Source organism: Mytilus trossulus, chromosome 7 (genome assembly GCF_036588685.1).
Source record: "Mytilus trossulus isolate FHL-02 chromosome 7, PNRI_Mtr1.1.1.hap1, whole genome shotgun sequence".
NCBI classification, from domain to species: domain Eukaryota; kingdom Metazoa; phylum Mollusca; class Bivalvia; order Mytilida; family Mytilidae; genus Mytilus; species Mytilus trossulus.
Window position 1 is genome coordinate 56,604,788 of NC_086379.1, and position 21,894 is coordinate 56,626,681.

The 21,894-nt window shown below is 31.2% G+C and overlaps 2 protein-coding genes across 5 annotated transcripts; one reads left to right on the forward strand and one right to left on the reverse strand.

The window, feature by feature from the left end:
• Positions 1–3,548: 3,548 nt before the first annotated feature.
• Positions 3,549–14,009, reverse strand: LOC134725376 (thioredoxin domain-containing protein 15-like). 4 transcript variants are annotated; one of them, XM_063589146.1, is made up of 4 exons: positions 13,912–14,009; positions 8,399–9,098; positions 7,389–7,519; positions 3,549–5,105 (listed from the first exon to the last, which is right to left on the reverse strand). In XM_063589146.1, exons 2-4 carry the CDS (start codon positions 9,085–9,087, stop codon positions 4,894–4,896), a joined length of 1,032 nt encoding a protein of 343 aa, XP_063445216.1. In that variant the 5' UTR covers positions 9,088–9,098; positions 13,912–14,009; the 3' UTR covers positions 3,549–4,893. The 4 variants fall into 4 exon arrangements, with proteins under 4 accessions (XP_063445216.1, XP_063445214.1, XP_063445215.1 ...); XM_063589144.1 differs by having other exon boundaries at positions 13,857–14,007; XM_063589145.1 differs by having other exon boundaries at positions 13,795–13,925.
• LOC134725377 (very long chain fatty acid elongase 6-like) lies at positions 13,972–17,310 on the forward strand. Its single transcript, XM_063589148.1, has one exon. It carries the CDS (start codon positions 14,106–14,108, stop codon positions 14,901–14,903), a length of 798 nt encoding a protein of 265 aa, XP_063445218.1. The 5' UTR covers positions 13,972–14,105; the 3' UTR covers positions 14,904–17,310.
• Positions 17,311–21,894: the final 4,584 nt, after the last annotated feature.

The window sequence follows — 21,894 nt, forward strand, 5'->3', positions numbered from 1 at the left end:
GTTTTTGGTTATTATCATGAATATTATTACAGATAGAGATAAACTGTAAACACCAATAGTGTTCAGCAAAGTAAGATCTACAAATAAGTCAAATGACCAAAATGGTCAGTTGACCCCTTCAGGAGTTATTGCCCTTTATAAAATTGAAAAAAGAATAATCAATTTTATCAATTTTTCTTGAATATTTGCAATCTTTCACAAAGTCTTCTCTGAACTAAGTTACTTACTAAGACAAAATGTACCCAAACTTGTCCATAACCATCATAAGAGTATCTAGTTTAAAAAAAAATATGGCCCTACCCGTGAACCAAGATGGCAAAACAGGGTAAAATGCTGCTTTTGGTTTCTATCTCTGAAACTGAAGCATTTACAGCAAATCTGACTGGTGGCAAAAATGTTCATCAGAATTAGTTAAATGTTTTTTTACTAATTGGCAAAACAAGGTAAAATGCTGTTTTTGATTTCTATCTCTGAAACTGAAGCATTTACAGCAAATCTGACTTGTGGCAAAAATGTTCATCAGATTTAGATATATCTGCCCTGAAATTTTCAGACAAATCTGACAACCAGTTGTTGGGTTGCTGCCCCTGAGTTAGTAATTTTATGTAAATTTTGCAGTTTTTTTATATTCTTAGATATTATTATAGTATCTAATAATATCTTATACTATAAATTATGATTTTTAACCTTATTTTACATGATTACCAAAGCATCAGTAAATACAGGTGAGCAACACAGGCTCTTTAGAGCCTCTATATTAAAATGTTAAATTCTCTCTTATTATAAGTTATAAGATAACTATCTTTGGTATGTGCCTACCTTGCAAAGTCCTCATGCCTGTCAGACAGATTCCTCTTGACCTTGACCTTATTTCATGGATCAGTGAACAAGGTTAAGTTTTGGTAGTTAAGTCAATTTCTCAGATACTATAAACAATAGGTCTAGTATATTCAGTGTATGGAAGGACTGTAAGTTGTACATGTCCAACTGGCAGGTGTCATCTGATCTTGACCTCATTTTCATGGTTCAGTGGTTATAGTAAAGTTTTTGTGTTTTAATCTGTTTTTCTTAAACTGTATGCAATAGGTCTACTATATTTGGTGTATGGAATGATTGTAAGGTGTACATTTCTAGCTGGCAGGTGTCATCTGACCTTGACCTCATTTTCATGGTTCAATGGTCAATGTTAAGTTTTTGAGTTGGTATTTTTTCTAGTACTTTATGCAATAGGTCCAACTATATTTGGTGTATGGAAATATTTTATGTTCTGTCAGTTGTGCAGGTTATATTTTACCTTGATCTCATTTTCACGGTTCATTGCTCAGTGTAAAGTTTTGTGTTTTGGTCTGTTTTTCTAAAACTATAAGCAATAGGTCAACAATATTTGTTGTATTGAAGAATTGTTAGCTGACATTGCCTGGCATGGTTCATTTGACCTTGAAGTCATTTTCATAGTTCATTAGTAAATGTTTAGTTTTCTTGGTTGATGTTAAGTTTATGTGACAGTTGTAATAAAGATTTATATTTAGGACAATCAACATAATATCAATGATTAGAATAGAAGGCGACACATTTCAGCAGTAGTCTGTTGTTATTTATGTATTATTGTCATTTTGTTTATTTTCTTTTGTTACATCTTTTGACATTGGACTCAGACTTCTCTTGAACTGAATATTAATGTGTGTATTGTTATGCATTATGCATTTTCTTTTCTACATTGGCTAGAGGTGTAGGGGGAGGGTTGACCCTTTGACACATTCACCATTTCCTATCTCAATTTTACCATACAATCATTCTGAATAAAGTTGACCTATTTATTAAAGAATACAAGAAACAGACCAAGCAAATACTTTATATTGACCAATGAACCATGAAAATTAGGTCAATGTGAGATGAACTATTGCAGATGTGTATCTTCCATGCATCCAATATAGTTTACCTATTGTTTATAGCATCTTAAACCTAACAACTGAAACAAAACAACAACCATTAAACTGTGAAAATGAGGTCAAGGACAAATGAGACCTGCCAGACAAATATGTATACCTTGATGAATATTCATATACACAAAAACAAGTTGATCTTCTGCTTACAGAATTTGAGAAATGGATCTAATAACACAACTTTAACCTGATCACTGATCCATGAAATAAGGTTGAGATCAGGTTTAATCCTATTGTACAGACATGAAGACTTTGCAAGGAAGCCTTACACCATACATAGTAATCCTAGAAGTCAGTATTCACATGGGAAAAACGTTTTTGTCAAGCAGTCACTGAACTATGATTATTAGGTCAAGGAAAATGGACAAAGGACAGACAGAAACTTCATAACATAAAGTATCATGATCTGTAAACAAGGTAAGAAGCCTCTAGGTCATTTTCCCTCTGAAATATAAAATGAGGTCAAGGTCTAATGACATCTGTCCTTCATACATACCGTATAGCGGGTTATTTTCGCGGGGTGTAAATTTTTGCTTATTTTCGCGGATAGAACAAAATCTCCAAAAAAATTCCGCCAATTTAAAAGTGTACATGCAAAGGTAATGTTAAAAATGTTGAATCTGCCAAAATAATAACCGCCAAAATTTTTCATATACCTTATTTAAAAAAAATAACCCGCTATATGGTATACACCTTACATTCATTCCATGCACCAAAGATAGTTGACCTACTACTTTAAGTATCTGAAAAAAGAAACCCAATAACATAATTTCAACATTGATCACTGATCAATGAAATACAACTTATTGCTATTTGGAAATCGGTTCCCCTTGACCAAAAATATGTGTCAGTTGACTTTTTGACATCATACGACAATCACTTTTCCATTGTGATGTCAGATATTTTCTAAGTCAAAATGTAACGGTGAATAGCTAGTAATACGGTGTATGAGGTAAAGATCATGGGAACATGTACCCTTGCAAGGATCTTAATATTTACCAAATATAATTATCCTATTACTCAATTGAAGTGAGCAATTGACTTGACATAATTAAAGCACTGTAAGCGCTGAAGGCAGTTAATGGTAAAAATTTAAAACACTAAACCTCACCATATACTGTAAATTCAGAAATTATTGTGAGGTTTTTATTATTGCAAATAATGAGACTGAGTTGTAAACGCAATAATTTACAGTACTGTTGATTCATTATTAATCGTTGGATAACAATTTTCATGGGTTTCTTGTCTACAGATGAACCACAAATTTAAATAATCTATGAAATACAAAGTTCTATAAAGTTGTTTTAAGACTTTGGCAGAACCACGAAATCACATATCCACGAAAAATGCAAGGTTTCTGCAATCCACTTAAATTGGTACCCCGAAAATAAATGAATCTGGCCATCATAGATTTGATCTTATAATATCAACTTCATTTGATGTGACAGTCAATGAAACAAGTCATGTATTGCAAACTGATACTTTTATTTTAATTTCCCAAACACAAGAATTTACCTCAATGTAAGATGTTATATTCCAACTAGGGATGGATTGAAATTTTGCACAGGAAAAACAAACAAGATATGGAAAATAATAACAAACAAATATAAAAAACAAACTTTCTTTAATTCTCATGAATTTTCCATTGTTTCATACATGTATAACATGATAATTCTTTATCATATGGTTAAAATTAATGTTATGCCAGAAAGCCTAACACTTATAAGGTTATCCAATAATGGTTAATTATGACAACAGTCAATGTGGTGGTCAATAGTCTATACACCAATTCCTGTAAATCACCCTGTAATTAGAGATTCATTTAAATTGTCTCCCTTAGGAGAAATATACGTTTTCAATGACAATGGAGAGTTAGCAAGAATAAGCAAATTTAACTGTAACCTTTAAGTTTGTCAAATGTTTCAATAACATTTAATTTTTATTGCTTTGAAAACTTTTGAAAGCAGTTGATTTTTTTCACATAAAAAAAATAAATAAAAATGGAGAAGAGTGGGGCGCCCATATTCGCTGGGGACACATTTTTGCCGTTTTATGATTTTGAGGTGTAAAACTTCAAAGGATAGCTGAAATGAGAGAAATATGCTGGTTAATTAGATTTTTATAACAAAAATTATTATTTTTTAAAATATGACGAAATTGCGGCAATTATTGCAAAGGACCAAAAAACAGCCAATTTCCTGAATTAAAAACATGATTTCAAAGAAGTATATCTTGGTAATTATTTGACTTTTTGCCCTAAATTTCAGCTCTGTACACCTTTGAAAAATGTCTGCTCTTCATCTATAATGAAATTGATTTGAAAAATATTGTTTAAAGCTGCAGTTATTTGGGTTTAAATAGATGTATAAAAACGGTGAATATGTGTCCCCCATTGACAAAACATCAGGCAATTTCAAACACCCTTTAATCAAACTTTTCAGATAATTATTTTCAAGCATAAGAATATTTTGCATTTTAAGTTATTTTTATATAGAAATATCAGTATACTTTAAAAACATATAGACCTGAACATAAACTGAAGAAAACATAGAAAGATATGGCAAAATGAGCACCCCACTCTATTAAACATGATTTTCCATTTAATGATACAACAACATACTTACAAATAAATAAAAATAAAATGCATTAAGATTTTTTTTCTATCTGATCTTTCTAATAGACTTTTATACAACTTTTGTTCACTAACACTGATAAAAACAAATTTATAGCACATGTTTGTTTGTTTTTCTTGATGGCTTTGTACATTTTACAACATATTTTAGATTGATGAATCAATCAAAATTTAACCAGGTCTCTCTCAACAAATGCAGTTGTAATAGACTGGTAGCAGAGCAAATTGATCTGCAGTCTACCCCAGACTAGATGAGAGGTAATTGCTGACTGGTTGAACACTTCACTTGGCTCAAATCACTGACTTCAGTACAACATTTCACTCTATGTGCTGATGCTCCTGCCATAATATTTTAACTTTGTTAATGTAAAGCTGTCCGTATGAAGATCTTACAAATACAACAGATACAAAAATTACAACAAATAACCATGAAATCCACAATAAATAATCTGTTTCGTCGGCAGGTACACTTGGTAGTGGTCTGGTATAGTCATCATCTGTAACGTTGACAGACATTTCTGGTTCCATCCCTAAAACATAAATAGTGAAATATTTAAGATATGAATGTTAAACTTTACATTATTTTGAAGCTGAAATTATCACTTCATTAAGGAACTAAAACTCAAAATGTATTTCAAAATTCAAATCTGAATGTCGATTTCCTTTCTTTTTTAACCTTTTTTTCCACCAAAATATAAGCATTTGAATCTATTAATACTAGTGTTGTCAAATCGTACACTTTTTCCTAACCGGTTACTCGGATAATCATTCGACCGATTAACCGGTTAACCGGTAGTTTACGTTGGTGTTTGAAAGCCTTATCAATAGTTCCCTACACATAGATATGTATAGGTGTTTATTTGACAACCTTTCATCCAAGTCAAAAATTTACGTGTATGATATGATTTCTGGCGCAATTTTACTTTTAATTTTCGAATACACCGTATCAACTATATATATAACGATTGTACCAACTTCAGATTGAAAAGTAAAAAAATTAGAAATGATTAATTATTAAATAAAAGAAGATGTGGTACGATTACCAATGAGACAATTCCCAACAATAGACCAAAATGACACAGAAATGAACAACTATAGGTCACCGTACGACCCGTTTCTTTACTTTGTTTGCTTGTCTCTTTAAGTAATGTTACTCGTACTATCACGTATACATTGAGTACATTCACATTGGTTGCATTTCACAATTTTTGAGAAAGCATTTCGTTTAAAAAAAAGACTAAGCCTAGCACTACGGAGGTTATACATTTAGATGTATGTTTACACAATATTAGATCAAAAACGAAATAATGAAGTAATTAGTAAATTTCAATCACATCGCTGATTTAGAGTTACTGTTAAAAAAACATGTATACTAATTATGTTTCTTTAAGATCCTGCTCGAGCTCTAATTAATTTTAAGTTTTAAGAATTAACAAAAGCATTCAATATACTGAACAATTGATCTGTCAAATTAATTACCACGACGACATATTTCAAATAAAACATAACTGTTTATTGATTTTAATACACATTAATATCAAATCTTTCAAAACTTTAAAAAAAGTCCGGTTAACCGGTTAGCGTTTTTGGTATTCGGTATTCGGTCGTTCGACCGGTTAACCGGTTAACCGGTTAATCGTTGACAACACTAATTAATACAAAGTTTTTTCCCTGATTCTAAGATAATGTACTGTTATAGGAGGTGCACTTTGTATGTTTTGTATTCTTCATTAATTTACAGTTTGATAAACATTTCCACTTTCTCTCTTAGTCTTAAACTGAAAAAGATAATAATTGAAGAGATGAGTATTTACAAAACTGGTTTAACTGTGTCATATCTCTACAAAACCTAGGTTAGGAATCTTTTCAATAGATGTTAATGTATTATCATATTGTGTATTGAGAATTGAATTTGAAATCATATGGTTTTGTTATCTGTGTTTAATATGGGAACTTGTTTTAGAAATTCAAAGGTGACGTCACTTTGTACTTTGAGCGTTGCACTGGCTTTGGCTTACACAGCTGTGTAATTTTGTAATGTATCCCTTTTTATTCTGTAGCTAGTCACCACTTTATTTTAAACATGTATTTCTATTATATACATGTAGTCATTTCATAAAATTTACTGTTTGCCAAAGTATGAATTATTCTAAATAATAAGGATGTTCTTGTCCCAGGCGGATTACCCTAGCTGTATTGGTCACAACTTTTTGGAACTTTTGGTCCTCGGTACTAGATATGTAAATATGCAATTTTGCGCCTCTCCTAAGTCAGGAGCCTCTGGCCTTTGTTAGTCTTGTATGATTTTTAATTTTAGTTTCTTGTGTATAATCTGAGTTTAGTATGACGTCCATTATCACTGTACTAGTATACATATTTTTTAAGGGGCCAGCTGAAGGACACCTTCTGTTGCGGGAGTTTCTCGCTACATTGAAGACCCATTTGTGGCCTTCGGCTGTTGTCTGCTCTATAAGTCTTGTTGTTGTGGCTTTGACACATTCCCCATTTCCTTTCTCAATTTTATTTTAAGAATATATTTCTCTAAAGATTATCATATGACTAATCAAACTTGATAAAATGAAAATCCTCTTAAGAGTACCTTCCACATTTCAAAAAGTTGTTAATCAATGTTTTAGCATCTGCTAGCACATTTCAATTCATCCAGTAAGCGGATAAGGGTTATGACCCTTAAACTCAGTCATTCATCTTCTGAGATCAACACAAGTTGATAATTTATTTTTTTATACATTTTACAATGTGTCAAGAAATGGTTGAATTGTCAAAGAATCAGAGAATACATTTAACAACATTACCTGTATGATTTTTAACAAAGGAAACCAGATTATCAAATTTTTTCTCTGTTTGGTTGAATCTAACAACAGCTCTGGATTGATGAAACAGAAGTATATTTGGTACAGAAACTGTTCCAAATCTGGCATTCAAGCTAGAAAATAAATGTAAAAAAACATACTAAAACAGAAATATTGCTGCCACAGCATGGTAATTATAATTTTAATACTTTGGATGTTAAGGCTAGTTTCAATAAGTATCTAAGCCTGCGTTTTACCAAAAATCTTACAACTAACTTTGTGAATCTGAGTTATGTTTTTCTCAAATTGTTGAGTGACATATTTCATGAATTTACACTAAATCTGTTTGATGAGTTCTGATTGATGTTTTGATTTGAAAAACAATTTATTTGTTGAAAGTGACTTTAAGAAAGCTTTCAGCAATTTCAAGTACTCTTAGAATGTTACTTTGTTTCTTTTGTTGGGTGAGTTAATCTCTTTGCAACAAATTTTTAGATAGTTCTAATGCTGTGTTGATAAACTAATTCAGTTGTTGTCAAAAAATATTTTCACTTGGCCATATTAATATCTGTATGCAAACATTGAACTTTGAAAGCTGACTAATTAGTAACTATACACTACAGTATGTGCTGAGCTCATTGCTGAAAGATGTATGGTGACCTATAGTTATCTACATACTATTGTCAGGTCTTTGGTGGATAGTTGTCTCATTGGCAACATTTCCACATTTCCTTATTTTTATGTTATGATAATGCTGATACTTTCTCAGTGCTTTTCACATACAAAATTTAAAGAAATACAAGAAAATCATAATCTTTTAAATTTTCTAACAAGTACATATATAAATTTAGGAATAAAAAAAAAGGTTTCAATTTTCATAAGGGTAATTTATAATTAATTCATGAACTCACTGAACATGTTTTGGGTATTACACCAATTCCAATTACATGTACCCATATACTGACATTTTATATCACAAATCATAAATCACCACTAGAAGGTAATCTACTTACTTGCTAAAATGAGCTGCATCAACTGCCACAACATCTAACTCTGGAAAGGCTCTAGCTAGAGCATTATAACTAGGTGCTACTTTGGAACAGAATCTACACCATGGTGCATAAAACATAACCAAAACACAGTCTGACAATGTGTCATTCTGTTCAAAATTTAAAATCTGCAAAAGTCTTGTGTTATTTATAATTTGAACTTCTGATGTGATATTTTCAAGTGTCATATTTCTACTGATGCATTGAAATTTTGTCTTTTTCTCAGTTCGATTCAAGTCTCTGTCTATCAATGGGATTTCTAAAATGCCAATACTTGTTTCATTTTGTACTACGCTTTCATTTTTAACGGCTGTCACATTTTCTTTCTCTGGATCCAAGTTATGTTTTTTTTCAGATTCCTCAAATATTGGATCTACAAAACTTTTCAATATATTCCCAAATGAAAAAGAACTTCCAGATTCCTTTTCCTTTAATTCTTCGCTGGTATCTTCATTTTTCTGTGTAATATCCTCATTTTGAGAAAGATCAGGATTACCTCCTTCTGTATCGATGTGATTCTTATCAACCCCCTGTCCAACATCAACTGTTAATATGCTTCCACTTTCCTCGTTATTTTGTAGAATTTCTGGTTTAACATCTGTTTGGTCATTTTGCAAATTTTCTGAATAAACTGTCTGTATCAACATCAACATATAAATAATACCTATAAAGAAAAAAAGCAATACACAATTTTAAAATCATTAATATATTATTTTTTTTTAATATTCCATTAATCATGTTTTTAAAAATGAATACTTTAACCCTTTCCTCCATTGAAATTTTTTTTTTGCATACTTGATTCGCATAGGATTTTTTTGATAAAATGCTGAACTTATGATTTGAAGTATTAAAAGCATTATGAAAAACAACTATTTCATCAAATAAATTTAAGTCAGATATTCCTATGATATTCCTTTTCATATTGGATACAAACTTTATTAAGTCAACTGTAGACACTTTGTAGTCGAAGTGTTTCAACTGAGGTACTACACAGGCGTCAAAAGGCGTCATTATGGAGTAAAGGGGGTGGCGTCAAAAGGCGTCATTATGGAGGAAAGGGTTATTATTTTGCAACAGAATGTTTTTGTGTTTTCTGTGTTGCTCTTTATAAACTTCACAAATTTAAATTATAGAGGGAGGGTAGGAGGGGCCCTGATCCCGAAATCCTGGACTTAAAAATACCAGATCCCGAAATCCCTGGCTTAAAAACACAAAATCCTGAGGTCCACAAATTAAAAAAAAAGAATTCCCGGATCCCGAGCTTAAAAACACCCAATCCCGGAGTGCCAATAAAAGTCCTATCCCCCCTCATTATATTTTGGGAATTTTAGCATTTGGTTTTTAGCACCACAGTTCAGACAGCTTTTGTATTTCGGAGCACATTATTCTGACTCTGAGCCAACCAGTCTTTGCTCTTACACCTTAATACCTTATGCTTAGAGGACAAGCAGCAAACACTAATTTCAAAGTGTTGAGTTTGACATGCTCAGGGTTTGAACATACTCACCGTCCCATACTTGAAAGTGTATAATTATTAAATAAAAATTATTAAAAAATCGTATGAATCTACAGTATGAGCATGATGAGGAGTATGATCCAGAAATATATGTCCTTTATTAACAAAATAATCAAACTAGTCCAGTAAAACATAATGCTACTTATAAAAGAATAGTTTGCAACCACTTCTTGGTTTTCACTTTTTATATATTTTATGAATGTGTCAAAGTACACAGTGACACAGATGAAATTCTGATTAATATCAAAGAAGCATTTGTTCTAATTTCAGTATGATTTATATGATACATGGTTAAAAGAAATAATAAAAAACAATTATGAGCTTTTCTTATTGCTTAAATATCAATGATCATGTTCACGAAACAAGAGGCTTTCAAGAGCCTGCATCCTTCACTTTGTAAAAAATATACTATTTAAAATTATTCTTTTTCCTTTTCTGTTGATCATCATTTGTGGAATTTCTATAGGCTTTTTACTGATGTTTATTTCTGATTCCCAATTTGATAAAAAAATTAATAATATTGTGGATTTGCAGATAACAATAAAAATATTCTGAATCCAGATTTTAACGATAACTTGTTGTGAATTTTTTTTATTGATAGTGTTGAAAAAACTAAAAAAATAAATTCTTCATTTGGATGAAAGATATTCTGACTCAGACTTAAGTTAAATGGTTGCTCCCTTTTTAAACCTTGAAGTTAAATGGTTGCTCCCTTTTTAAACCTTAAAGTTAAATGGTTGCTCCCTTTTTAAACCTTGAAGTTAAATGGTTGCTCCCTTTTTAAACCTTGAAGTTAAATGGTTGCTCCCTTTTTAAACCTTGAAGTTAAATGGTTGCTCCCTTTTTAAACCTTAAAGTTAAATGGTTGCTCCCTTTTTAAACCTTGAAGTTAAATGGTTGCTCCCTTTTTAAACCTTGAAGTTAAATGGTTGCTCCCTTTTTAAACCTTGAAGTTTAATTGTTGCTCCCTTATGAAACCTTAAAGTTAAATGGTTGCTCCCTTTTTAAACCTTGAAGTTAAATGGTTGCTCCCTTTTTAAACCTTGAAGTTAAATTGTTGCTCCCTTTTTAAACCTTGAAGTTTAATTGTTGCTCCCTTATGAAACCTTAAAGTTAAATGGTTGCTCCCTTTTTAAACCTTGAAGTTTAATTGTTGCTCCCTTATGAAACCTTAAAGTTAAATGGTTGCTCCCTTTTTAAACCTTGAAGTTTAATTGTTGCTCCCTTATGAAACCTTAAAGTTAAATGGTTGCTCCCTTTTTAAACCTTGAAGTTAAATTGTTGCTCCCTTATAAAACCTTAAAGTTAAATGGTTGCTCCCTTTTTAAACCTTGAAGTTAAATTGTTGCTCCCTTATAAAACCTTAAAGTTAAATGGTTGCTCCCCAATCGTAACTACTCGGCCATTCTCGCTATGCAGTTATTTCTTCGTGCAACCAGAAAGGCCGAGTAGTTCCGATTGGGTTGCTCCCTTTTTAAACCTTGAAGTTAAATGGTTGCTCCCTTTTTAAACCTTGAAGTTAAATGGTTGCTCCCTTTTTAAACCTTAAAGTTAAATGGTTGCTCCCTTATGAAACCTTGAAGTTAAATGGTTGCTCAGCTCCCTTATAGATGGTCTGAATTATCTTTTTTGTAGACAGTCTGAGTTGTCTAGCACCCTAAACGACATCAGTATATTTATAAGTTAACTGAGGTGACGTAATAAGATTTATATAGGCATTGTGTTGTAGGAAATAAACTGGATGGTGAATAAATTCAAACTTTATACATAGGTTATACATGTACCTGTGAACAGTATATCTAATGATAAAATGAATCTGATTGGTTTTTCAATACAAAATTGATAAAATCTCAGACTTTACAAGACATCTCCAAATTTTTGACTGAAAAAACTATCGAAACTGCTCAATAAATTAAACAAGTTTTATTATAAAATAGATATATTTTGTCATGCAATATGAACAAATTAAGTGTGGTTTATTTGAATTGAAGTGTTTTACAGTATAATGGTTGGTGAAATTGAGAATGCAATTGGCCCCATTTTTGTACCATTTGGTGATGAATGGAATGTTCTTTTATTCAGTCATATTTGGATTTTTTTCACAATTGCAAGAAGTTAGTTAAAACCTGAATAGCCTTTCAGCTTGTAAGATATTTAATTTGACAAATCAGGTATTAGCAACCTGCTGGTATGACATAGTTATGTTCCCGAAACCAGTTTATTTTCAGTCACAGTGCTGTACAAAAAAGCAATTAAAGCTTCTCTTTTCTCATAAAAACAATTTTGATTTAGGTTAGGTTTAGGTTTTATGGTAAGGGCAGTAGTGTTATGGTTAGAGCACCTGATTAATAATAGAGGTCGGTCATTTAAAAGCATATCAACCGTATCCTATACATTGACGTATTTGCATCTGCAGATATATAAAAAAATATTATGTGATCCAGAGCTTAAGACCATTATAACCGTTTATAAATTTTGAAGTTATAAAGAAACTAAGGTTTCATCCCCCTCTGGCAAAGTTGGCTTTAGATAGATTTTGGCTATTTATTTTAGGTATTATTGACATATAACTCTTGAACGATTTCGGTACTTATACATCTTCGGATTTTAAATTTTGACTTGAGTGTTTCTGATGAAGGTAAATCCAGAAAAGCGCTTCGGACCCAAGAAATTACTAAACATGTTGTTTTTAATTTTATCCGTTTTGCTTTATTTAAAAAAAATATTATTGGAATTTCTTCGAAACAATCACACATTCTATAGGTGGATCCAAGGGGAAAGGGGGTGCTTCCCCCTTTTCGTTGGAAAAATTTGGTTGATTATATGATTATATACGGAATCACTGAGGCATGACTTGAGCAGCCCCTTATGTCAGTTAGAATACCTTTAAAAGTTGGTTTACATGTTCCACAGAATTCAATATTTCCTAATTGTTTTGTTAATTTTTAGATTAAAAATTAATCACATGCCCATTTGCATTATTGAAAGTACATAATATTAAAGCTCGGAATCACATGCTGCTTTTGATATATATTATACGGTGGATACATCTTTAAATGACCGACCTCTATTGCTATTTTGAAATCCTTGCCGCTAATTCAGTAATTGACACGAGAGTCTGCTTCTCCTGAACTTTTGATATCATACAACAATCACTTTTCCATTGTGGGGTCAGATACCTTCTATTATGACATTAAATTTAACAGGAAACTGTGTGATGATCAGTTATGGCCGACATATAACAATGAATAAGGTGTATGGGTAAGATTTAGGTTATTTTTAGGGTATCGCTCACTCATAGGTTTTGGTACGTCATATGAATTTGTACTATGCATGTTTTTTCAATGGAATTGTGAGGTCACAATGCATTCTTGATAAAAACGAAAACCAATAAGAAGAGGATAAAGGCTACGGGTTACATGTAAAAAAGAAGATGTGGTATGATTGCTAATACACCTTATCACTATTAGCCTACTCGGCCGGCTGACCCGGCCGCTTGACCTTTTGACGCATACAACAATCACTTTTAAATTATAGCGTCAGATATTTTGTTTTATGACGTCAAAATTTTACGGGAACCTGTGTGATATCCAGTAATGTTGGACAAATATCGATAAGGTGTATAGGACAACTATCCACAAAAGATTTTTGATCTCTATTGGTCATTGGGACCCCTAAAATAAAAGAAGGCAATAAATAGGGCCCATAACGTTTGTAGCCATGTTGCATTGGGGGCAGACTTTCATAATTGAGGTAAAAATGGTTAAAAAAAACACCCCCTTTTTTCAATAAGGTCAAAATATAGGTCGATAGTCAATGACCTCATTTCAGGACAAAGTTTCACCCCAAATAAAACCTTCTTTTGATGTCATATCTGCAATATGTTTTAGAAAATTTAAACTGTACTGTAATATCTGTATTTTTTCCTGGCAAAATATAAGTTGTCCATGATAATCAATACCAATACATAGATTCAATGTGTAGGACAAGGTTTTCTGTTAAATTACATTTGATTGGACAATGTATGATCAGTCGTTCTTATTGTCCAATCAAATTTTTCCTATTCTGTCACGGCAATAACCTCGTGTACACAAACCAACACCCACCACACATACATGCCGGAGACTGGGTTGTAGGGAAATTGAAAGATTAAAGATGGGTGCACATAATTATTCGTATGTATTTGATTTTGAGGAACAATTTAATGAAAATGAATTTAATCGATATATGAGAGAACATTGGTCGGACAGCTTTATATATTCAGCAGTCTATCTGATAATTATTTTTGGAGGAAAGCATGTCATGTCAAACCGCCGGCGATTTGACCTTAGACCCTACCTGGCGACATGGAGTGGAGGACTAGCGATTTTCAGTATTTTTGGAGCCATTAGGACAGTTCCTGAAATTATATCTGCCATTAAAAATCATAGTCTTGAATATTCCATTTGTGTGCCGTCTTATTTCGAAGGAGTTACTAGCTTTTGGTGTTTTCTATTCACCGTATCTAAGGTGTTGGAACTAGGTGACACTTTGTTTATAGTGCTAAGAAAACAGCCATTGATCTTCCTCCACTGGTTTCATCACATCACTGTCCTAATATATGTTTGGTACACCTATCCGCAGAAAATGGCTTCTGGAAGATGGTTCATGACCATGAATTATACAGTCCATTCCATCATGTATTCTTACTATGCATTAAGAGCCATGAGAGTCAATATCCCAAAATGGGTCAATATGGGAATAACATTCCTTCAACTTCTGCAAATGATCATGGGCTTACTTATTAACATTTTAGCGTACAGGGTATTGGACCAAGGATCCTATTGTGCACACAGTTACACTAATATACGCTATAGTGTATTAATGTACTGCAGTTACTTTGTTCTCTTTGCTCATTTCTTCTATACAACATATGTTGTACAAAAGCCAAAACAGCATGTGAAGGAGCAGTAATGATATTGACATTAGAATTGTGCTGAAGTGTCTATAATGTGAACTTGAAAAAAACACAATATTACTCTTTTATGTTTAAGATTTAACAACGTCTACAAATTCTCACATTGAATGACATGCATATTGTATTGAAGAGATCATGAAATCCTTCTTTATTGGCATTATTTAAATGATATAACAATAACACTTGTTTGTATTTATAAACATGATAAATGTGTTATATTCATCTATACAAATGTTGAACTTGCAAGATTGATTAGTGCTTTTTTTCTATCGTGATTATTTTGGGGAAAGGGACAATTTATTTTTAAGCTTACAAATGTATGTACATTGTACATCAATGTAAAAGCAAATTGATGCAAAAAAGTGCTACATTGCATATTTAATTGAACTTACTAAATACTAAATTTTCAATTCCAAACTTGTTTTTCTTCAATTGTAACAAATGTTAACATAACAAATTACAGAATTTTAGATGTGTTTAAGATCGCATTTTTTCAGGGAACTTATTACATGCACATACATTAAGATTTTTGTACATGGAATATATTGGATCTCTATCAGTATTAATTAATCATTCATTATAATGCAATCCATATCTAGTTTTATTATTGTGATATTCATACAATGTTACATAATTGATTCAATGGGGAATTATTTCCAAAGTAAGCCAACCAAAAAATATTTTCCTTTCTTACATGTACTTTGTTCATTTCAACATTTTATTAACATGCAATTAACTTATCTGTCCGGATCGTATTAAAATGAGAATGAAAAAAAAGAAAAAAATCCTGTCCAAAGCACCAGTTAAAAGCCTGTTACTCGGTTAACCCTGGGGCCCCAGTATGATTAGATATTATTTAATTTGACATGTACCAAAAAAATGCTCAAAGCACATGCATTTCTTTCTGCTGAAAACAGTACTAGTAGGTGAATCAATAAAATTTGACTTTATTTGTGAGAAATACATGTATTGGATTAAGGGGCACTGTGAAGGATAATCCTATTTTGTTTATGAGTACTCCCTTGCCCAGGCCAACCTGAATAAACAAGACTACATATTGTTTGCAAATTATTTATTTGTTTTGATTGGAAGTGTTGTTGATTTATTTGATAAAGCTTTAATTATTGTGTACATTTAACGCTACACACTTATTTTTGTTAATTTCTAATTAATTGATTTGTTTATTAGTTATTTCCTGTTTTTTTTAATCATTTACATGTACATATGTAAGTCTACATTTCATAATTACTCTATATGCACTTGGTACATGTATTTTGTGTCTACAAAATCGTTTGCGTTGATTTCCTTCCCTTTTATTGACATGTAATAGATTAGCTTTAACTTTATTATTTGTCATGATTTATGATAGTACAAATGTACCTTCATTTTCTTTACTGAGATGTACATGTTTCTGTTTAGTCAAGGTAGACATCTAAAAACTGCTTTCAATGTAAATGTACTTTTTTAAACACAAGAAAAGAAAAGCTAAAACCCCATATATGTGGTGTGCTGCAAATACATTACAGAGATGGGGTGTGCAGAAAGAAAGAGACAATGTATAGTAATTCAATTTTTCCATATATATACCAAGTGCATGTACAAAATGTAGTCAGACAAATATTTTTTTTTCTTCTGGTAACTATTATGGGCAAAACAATATGAAACATTGTCAATAGGTTAACACAAAACAGGGTTCTCCTAGCCCAGACTGCTCCCAAATTTCTGGGATTTAACTGTACATTTTGTGGATAAGTTTATTTATATACTAGTCATGCTACAAATGTAGTTTGGTCCTTTATTTGGAGTGTGTCATGACATTCCAAGAATGGAACTTTCAGATCCACATTCAAATTGGAAATGTATCAATTGCACTTAAATTGTATAGTGACATTTTAGATTTCGATATGGAACTATTATTTGCATACATTTTTAACATTATTATATTTATATGTACATGGTCATGACGGTCATGTGAAACTTGAACCATTTGTATAATTTGATGCATGTTTAATAACATCGAGTAAATGCATATATATATATATCATGTATATTTTGATCATGTAATCATTTCTGATCGGGAACAACTTTTTTATTCATTAGCATCTCAGATTAGTTTACTTACAAGCCATTTGTCATAACACATGTTTAAGCTGGTTTTTAAGGTTACAATCTATAATTATTAAATTCCTGTACATGTGAAATCCTTACATTACTCATTAGTCATTTATATTCTGTATGTTTTATGTAGTAACCAAAACAAATTACATGTGTTGTATCTGATTTAGAAAACTTGTGAGTTGAGGGCATAAGATACAGAAGCAAGTGTTGATAGTATTGTATCAAAATATAACACATTGTTTTCGCTAAGTTGCTTTTACTAGAAGTATTAAAAGGACAAGGTATGATAAGATGACCTGGAGAAAATTACGTCAATTAAGACAGTTAAAACCGTGTTAATGACATTGAAATAAAAAAAAATCCTTTGTCATTCAGAGCAGAATTTGAAAAATGAGAAAATAGGGGGGGGGGGGTTGGCAAAAAACAGGCCTTATCGTACCTTCTCCAGTGTGAAAAACTTCACTCAAGTCATCAAATTTTTTATTTGACCTCGAAAGCATTTGCAAAGGAAAATATCCATAATGTTTCTTTTTAAAGATTACACTGTCATGGCTGTTATGGGTTATAAGAGCCCAAAAAGTGAAAAGTTGGGATTTCAAATTTAATAGCATATGGAACTCAACATTTTCTTTTGCAATTAAATGTGTACTGACTGCTGTCAAATTTAAAGAAAAAAATCAAGTAATCTTGTATTCTTTTGGTTTTTGAAAAAAGGTTGAACTTTGGGTGTATTGTACTTGCAAGTTTGATTTTTTCCATGAAATCTTAAAAAAAACTCAAAAAATAAGTTGTATGGTATATTTTTCTTCGCATATTTTCGGACATGTGCACTGTATGTCAAAATACAAGATGAACATCTATCAAGGATCTTATGCCCTTTACAGGCATTCTAGAGGAAAAGGATTTAAATTTGTAAAGAATCGGCAACTAAAATAAAAAGGCCGATATTTTGATTCAAAATTGCTGGGTTCTAATTGAAGAACAAGAATTAGAACATCTTTCATGTAATAGGTTGTTCTTAAACTTTTTGTAGGAAATTTTAGGGAAATACTGTATTATAGTTATTAGTTAATTGTTGTGAATAAAAAGAGTTGATAAACAAACATGTACATGTATCTTTTCTAATTGTTATTCATATTGAAAACAAGTCATTAATATAAGTTGTGTTGGATGTAATAAGATTTTAATAATGAATTTATTTTCTTTACATACATTTGTATATGTGTCATAAAACATTTGAATAAGGCTGATTTAGAACTTAAAATGGCATTTCATATAGTGATATTAAATAATTTGTAGCATTTCACAGTATTATATTTTCCTTCATTCTTTAATTTTGTATCATGGTGAAGCTCCTGAAATAGAAGTTATTCTTCACACAAAAAGGTGATCAGGTCAATTAAAGACTTATTTTTAAAAGAGAGGGGACTTTATTTAGTTTTAAGTAGCATCGCACATATCAGTTCCCTTTATTTCAAATATCTAGTACATATTTATTAATCTAATCGATATTAACATAATTAATGAATTATATTCTCATTTTATTTTTACTTCAGCTAGTACATTTCCAAAAACTGCCATAATTGCCTAGTGTTTTTGGGGTGTTGTTTCTGTTTGCATGTTTTTGTTAATTTTTAGATATTCATGTATTCAATTCTTACCCAAATCACATTTGACTACCGGTATACAATGTTTTTTACATGACTACAAATGTGATAAATGCATGTCTTTTAACATGCTCCATTTGCTTTAAAGCTGATGATTGTAAATGGCCTTTTACTTGAATCCAAATGAATTCCAGTGGCGGATCCAGAAATTTTCATAAGTTGGGGACCAAAGACTGCCTAAGAGGGGGCCCGATATCGGCATGCTTCAGTGATACCCTATATAAGCAACCAAATTTTTTTCTGAAAAGGGGGGGTGGGAGGGCTAAATCTGCCTCTGAATTCATCAGTATTGATAGAATGTATTAAATTGAACTGTTATGACTCTTGTAAATTCATTTTGTACAGACTTGCATTGTAAATGGTAATAATACCTCAACCTTTAAATATTCATTCTGACAAACAAAAATTTTCCAATTTGTGTGCATTTTTCTTTAAATGATCACATTGACATGCATCTGCCTCAAAGACAACTTTCAAATTTGCATGTTTTTCTGTTCTCATGTCTGATGATACAATGTCTATGTTATTAGGGCACATTAAGAGTAGTTTGTCCAGCGATATCAAATACACTGATTGACTCTGCTTGGGTTATTTGGTGTAAGGTGTATTTCATATCACAATTCTTAACCACACTTTTTATTAACATTGAGTGAAAGTTGAAACCTTCTATTTAAAACAAAGGACATAAAAAAGAAGACAGCATGCTTACTTTACTCCCTGGGTATCATGAACTGAATGTTAATGACAAAGGGATGAACAATATTTAATACTATACAAGTAATTATCATATTCTGGAGATTTGCATAACATTTAAAAAACACATTTTCTGTAACTGCATGCATGCCTGTAGCCTTGTAACTTATTATTTGAGGTACATTGTACGGTACCAATTAAAGAATAATATAACTTTTAAATCTTAAAATGACATGTGTTACTAGGACCAATAGCCAATATAAAAAAAAATCATGTTTTTGGCAAAAACACATGGATTTAAAAATCCACCTTTAGATATTTGGCTTTTTAAATTAAACCTTTGTAAGTTGATCTGTATTAACATGAACAAATCATTCACCATAAAAATGTTACTATCATTTTACATTGACTAGATTACTGCAGTAGTAAGATCTGTTAAAAATAAGGACATATTAAACTTTTAATAAATGGCCCAGTAACCCGACTGTCAAGGTGTACTTTGTAGTGTGAACTTTAATTTTATCACATATCTGTTTATTTTATGATAATATACTCATCAATGATTGAATTTTGTTCAAGGTCGTTTGGTGTATAAGTATTGATAGTACTCTGAACCTCAGGAATGTAGAATTTGTTATCAGTTTAAAATATTCAACACTTAATTCATTATATTATTTTAGTTTGTACTAGTTAAAATATTATTTTCAAATTTTATTACTTTTAATTGCTTGTTTGATATTCACAATATTGTAACAGTAAAGCATGATCACAAGGATTAAATATGGGATCACCTTGACAGCCAGCTCTAGCTGTACCAAGATAGATAAACAATTTTATGACTGTACATATGTATATGCTCCATAATTTATTTTCATAATTAAATTGGACAAATTAAGTTTTATATATATTTTGTATTCAAAACTTTCCAGTATATAGTTATGCCAGGGTAAATTATTTTGTTGAATGCGATAGTTAGTGTAAAAGCTCTCATACTGAAGTATAAATGTATTGTAAACATTGTTGTAAATTTTTCATGCACTATAATACCTATGTTAACATATATATATGAGAAAGTGGATATTCAGAGAGTAATCTCATAGAAAGATATCATGGAAAAATGTCTTACTCTCTCCCCTTGATAGGAGACAAAGCTTTCAATTTTCATACAAGAACATATTATATTTTGTACAATCTCTTGTTAGCTACACACATTGTTTGCTGCTTTGTATAGGTAGTAAGTGCTATGTTCATTTTTGAAATGTTTCTATCATATTCATTTAGGACATTCACAAAGTTCTTATACCAAAAATTCTATATATTGCTTTAAATGTGCTTTAGATATTTCTGTTGAATTTAATGCTTTTAATCACTTATTATTTTCATTATTTTTATAGGGGAATATCTTTTTATACTTTTTATTCAACAATGTCTTTAACTGTTGTTCATTTTATCTGTGCAAATGTTATATTACCACAATGAAGTGCTAGTTTACAATCTTTAAACAGTCATATGATGTTAATTGGCCATAAAATGTGTTCCATACAATCTTTATTTATTGTCACTTACTTTGCCAATTAATATTAAAGGTACAGTATTAGTATTGAGTTGTTTTAGTAATGTTTATTACATTGGTTATCAGTATTGTAATCCTCTTTACTCCTTTTAATGAAAGTCCAGAAAATGTATCGGTACCCAGAATTCTCAAAAAAAAAAAATCACTGGTGGTCTTTGGAGAAAATCTGCTGGTCCTCACTTAATTTTATTACAAAATACCAAAATTATGCTTTAGTGGTCAAAACAATCTTCCAGAACTCTGTATATCACAGAACTATGAATCCCTGCTCAAAATATACCTTATAGTTAAAAAAAACGAGACTAACAAAGGCTAGAGACTCTGACTTTGGACAGGCCCAAACATATGGCAGGGTTATTAAACATGCTTTGTGAGATCTAAATTATCCCCCCATACTTCTTGCCAATGTAGAAAAAAGAAACGCCCAGCAATATGCACAGGACCACATTCCAGCCCAAGACCTAAATTAAACTGATTGAAAGATTATGTCTTAATCATATAAAAAAACGAGCACAATTCTGCCTGTTAGGTGTGATAGTATCATACCATCATAAAATATATGAGAAGAACATAACCCATTTCATGCCAACAACTGGTTTTAGTATAAATGTGTTTATAACTGATGCACACCTTTCTGGTGTACATCTTACAATCATTATAGAATCATATTCAAAACAGTGTGGTCCTGGCCATTGATTGGCGACCTAAATTATCCCATTGACTGGGACAGATTAGGTGAACGTTTGTCGGTAACAATCACTGCTCACTATGTACTTGCTAAAGACACTGAATCTGTGGGGTCACATAAGGTTCTCAACACCTTAATAAAGTAATTCGAAAAACTAATCCGGAATAATGCAATGTGTTGATTTATATCAATAATATAAATCAAAACATAAAGGTTATTCCTGAATAATTTTTCGAATTATTTTATTA

Coding starts and splice junctions, on each gene's coding strand:
- LOC134725376 (XM_063589144.1), bottom strand. CDS start 13,899: ATGGACAACTTATATTTTGCCAGGAAAAAATACAGATATTACA. Junction 9,099..13,856: donor GAAAAAATACAGATATTACA/GTACAGTTTAAA, acceptor TTTTCTTTATAG/GTATTATTTATATGTTGATG. Junction 5,106..7,388: donor CTTTGTTAAAAATCATACAG/GTAATGTTGTTA, acceptor TTTATGTTTTAG/GGATGGAACCAGAAATGTCT.
- LOC134725377 (XM_063589148.1), top strand. CDS start 14,106: ATGGGTGCACATAATTATTCGTATGTATTTGATTTTGAGGAACAATTT.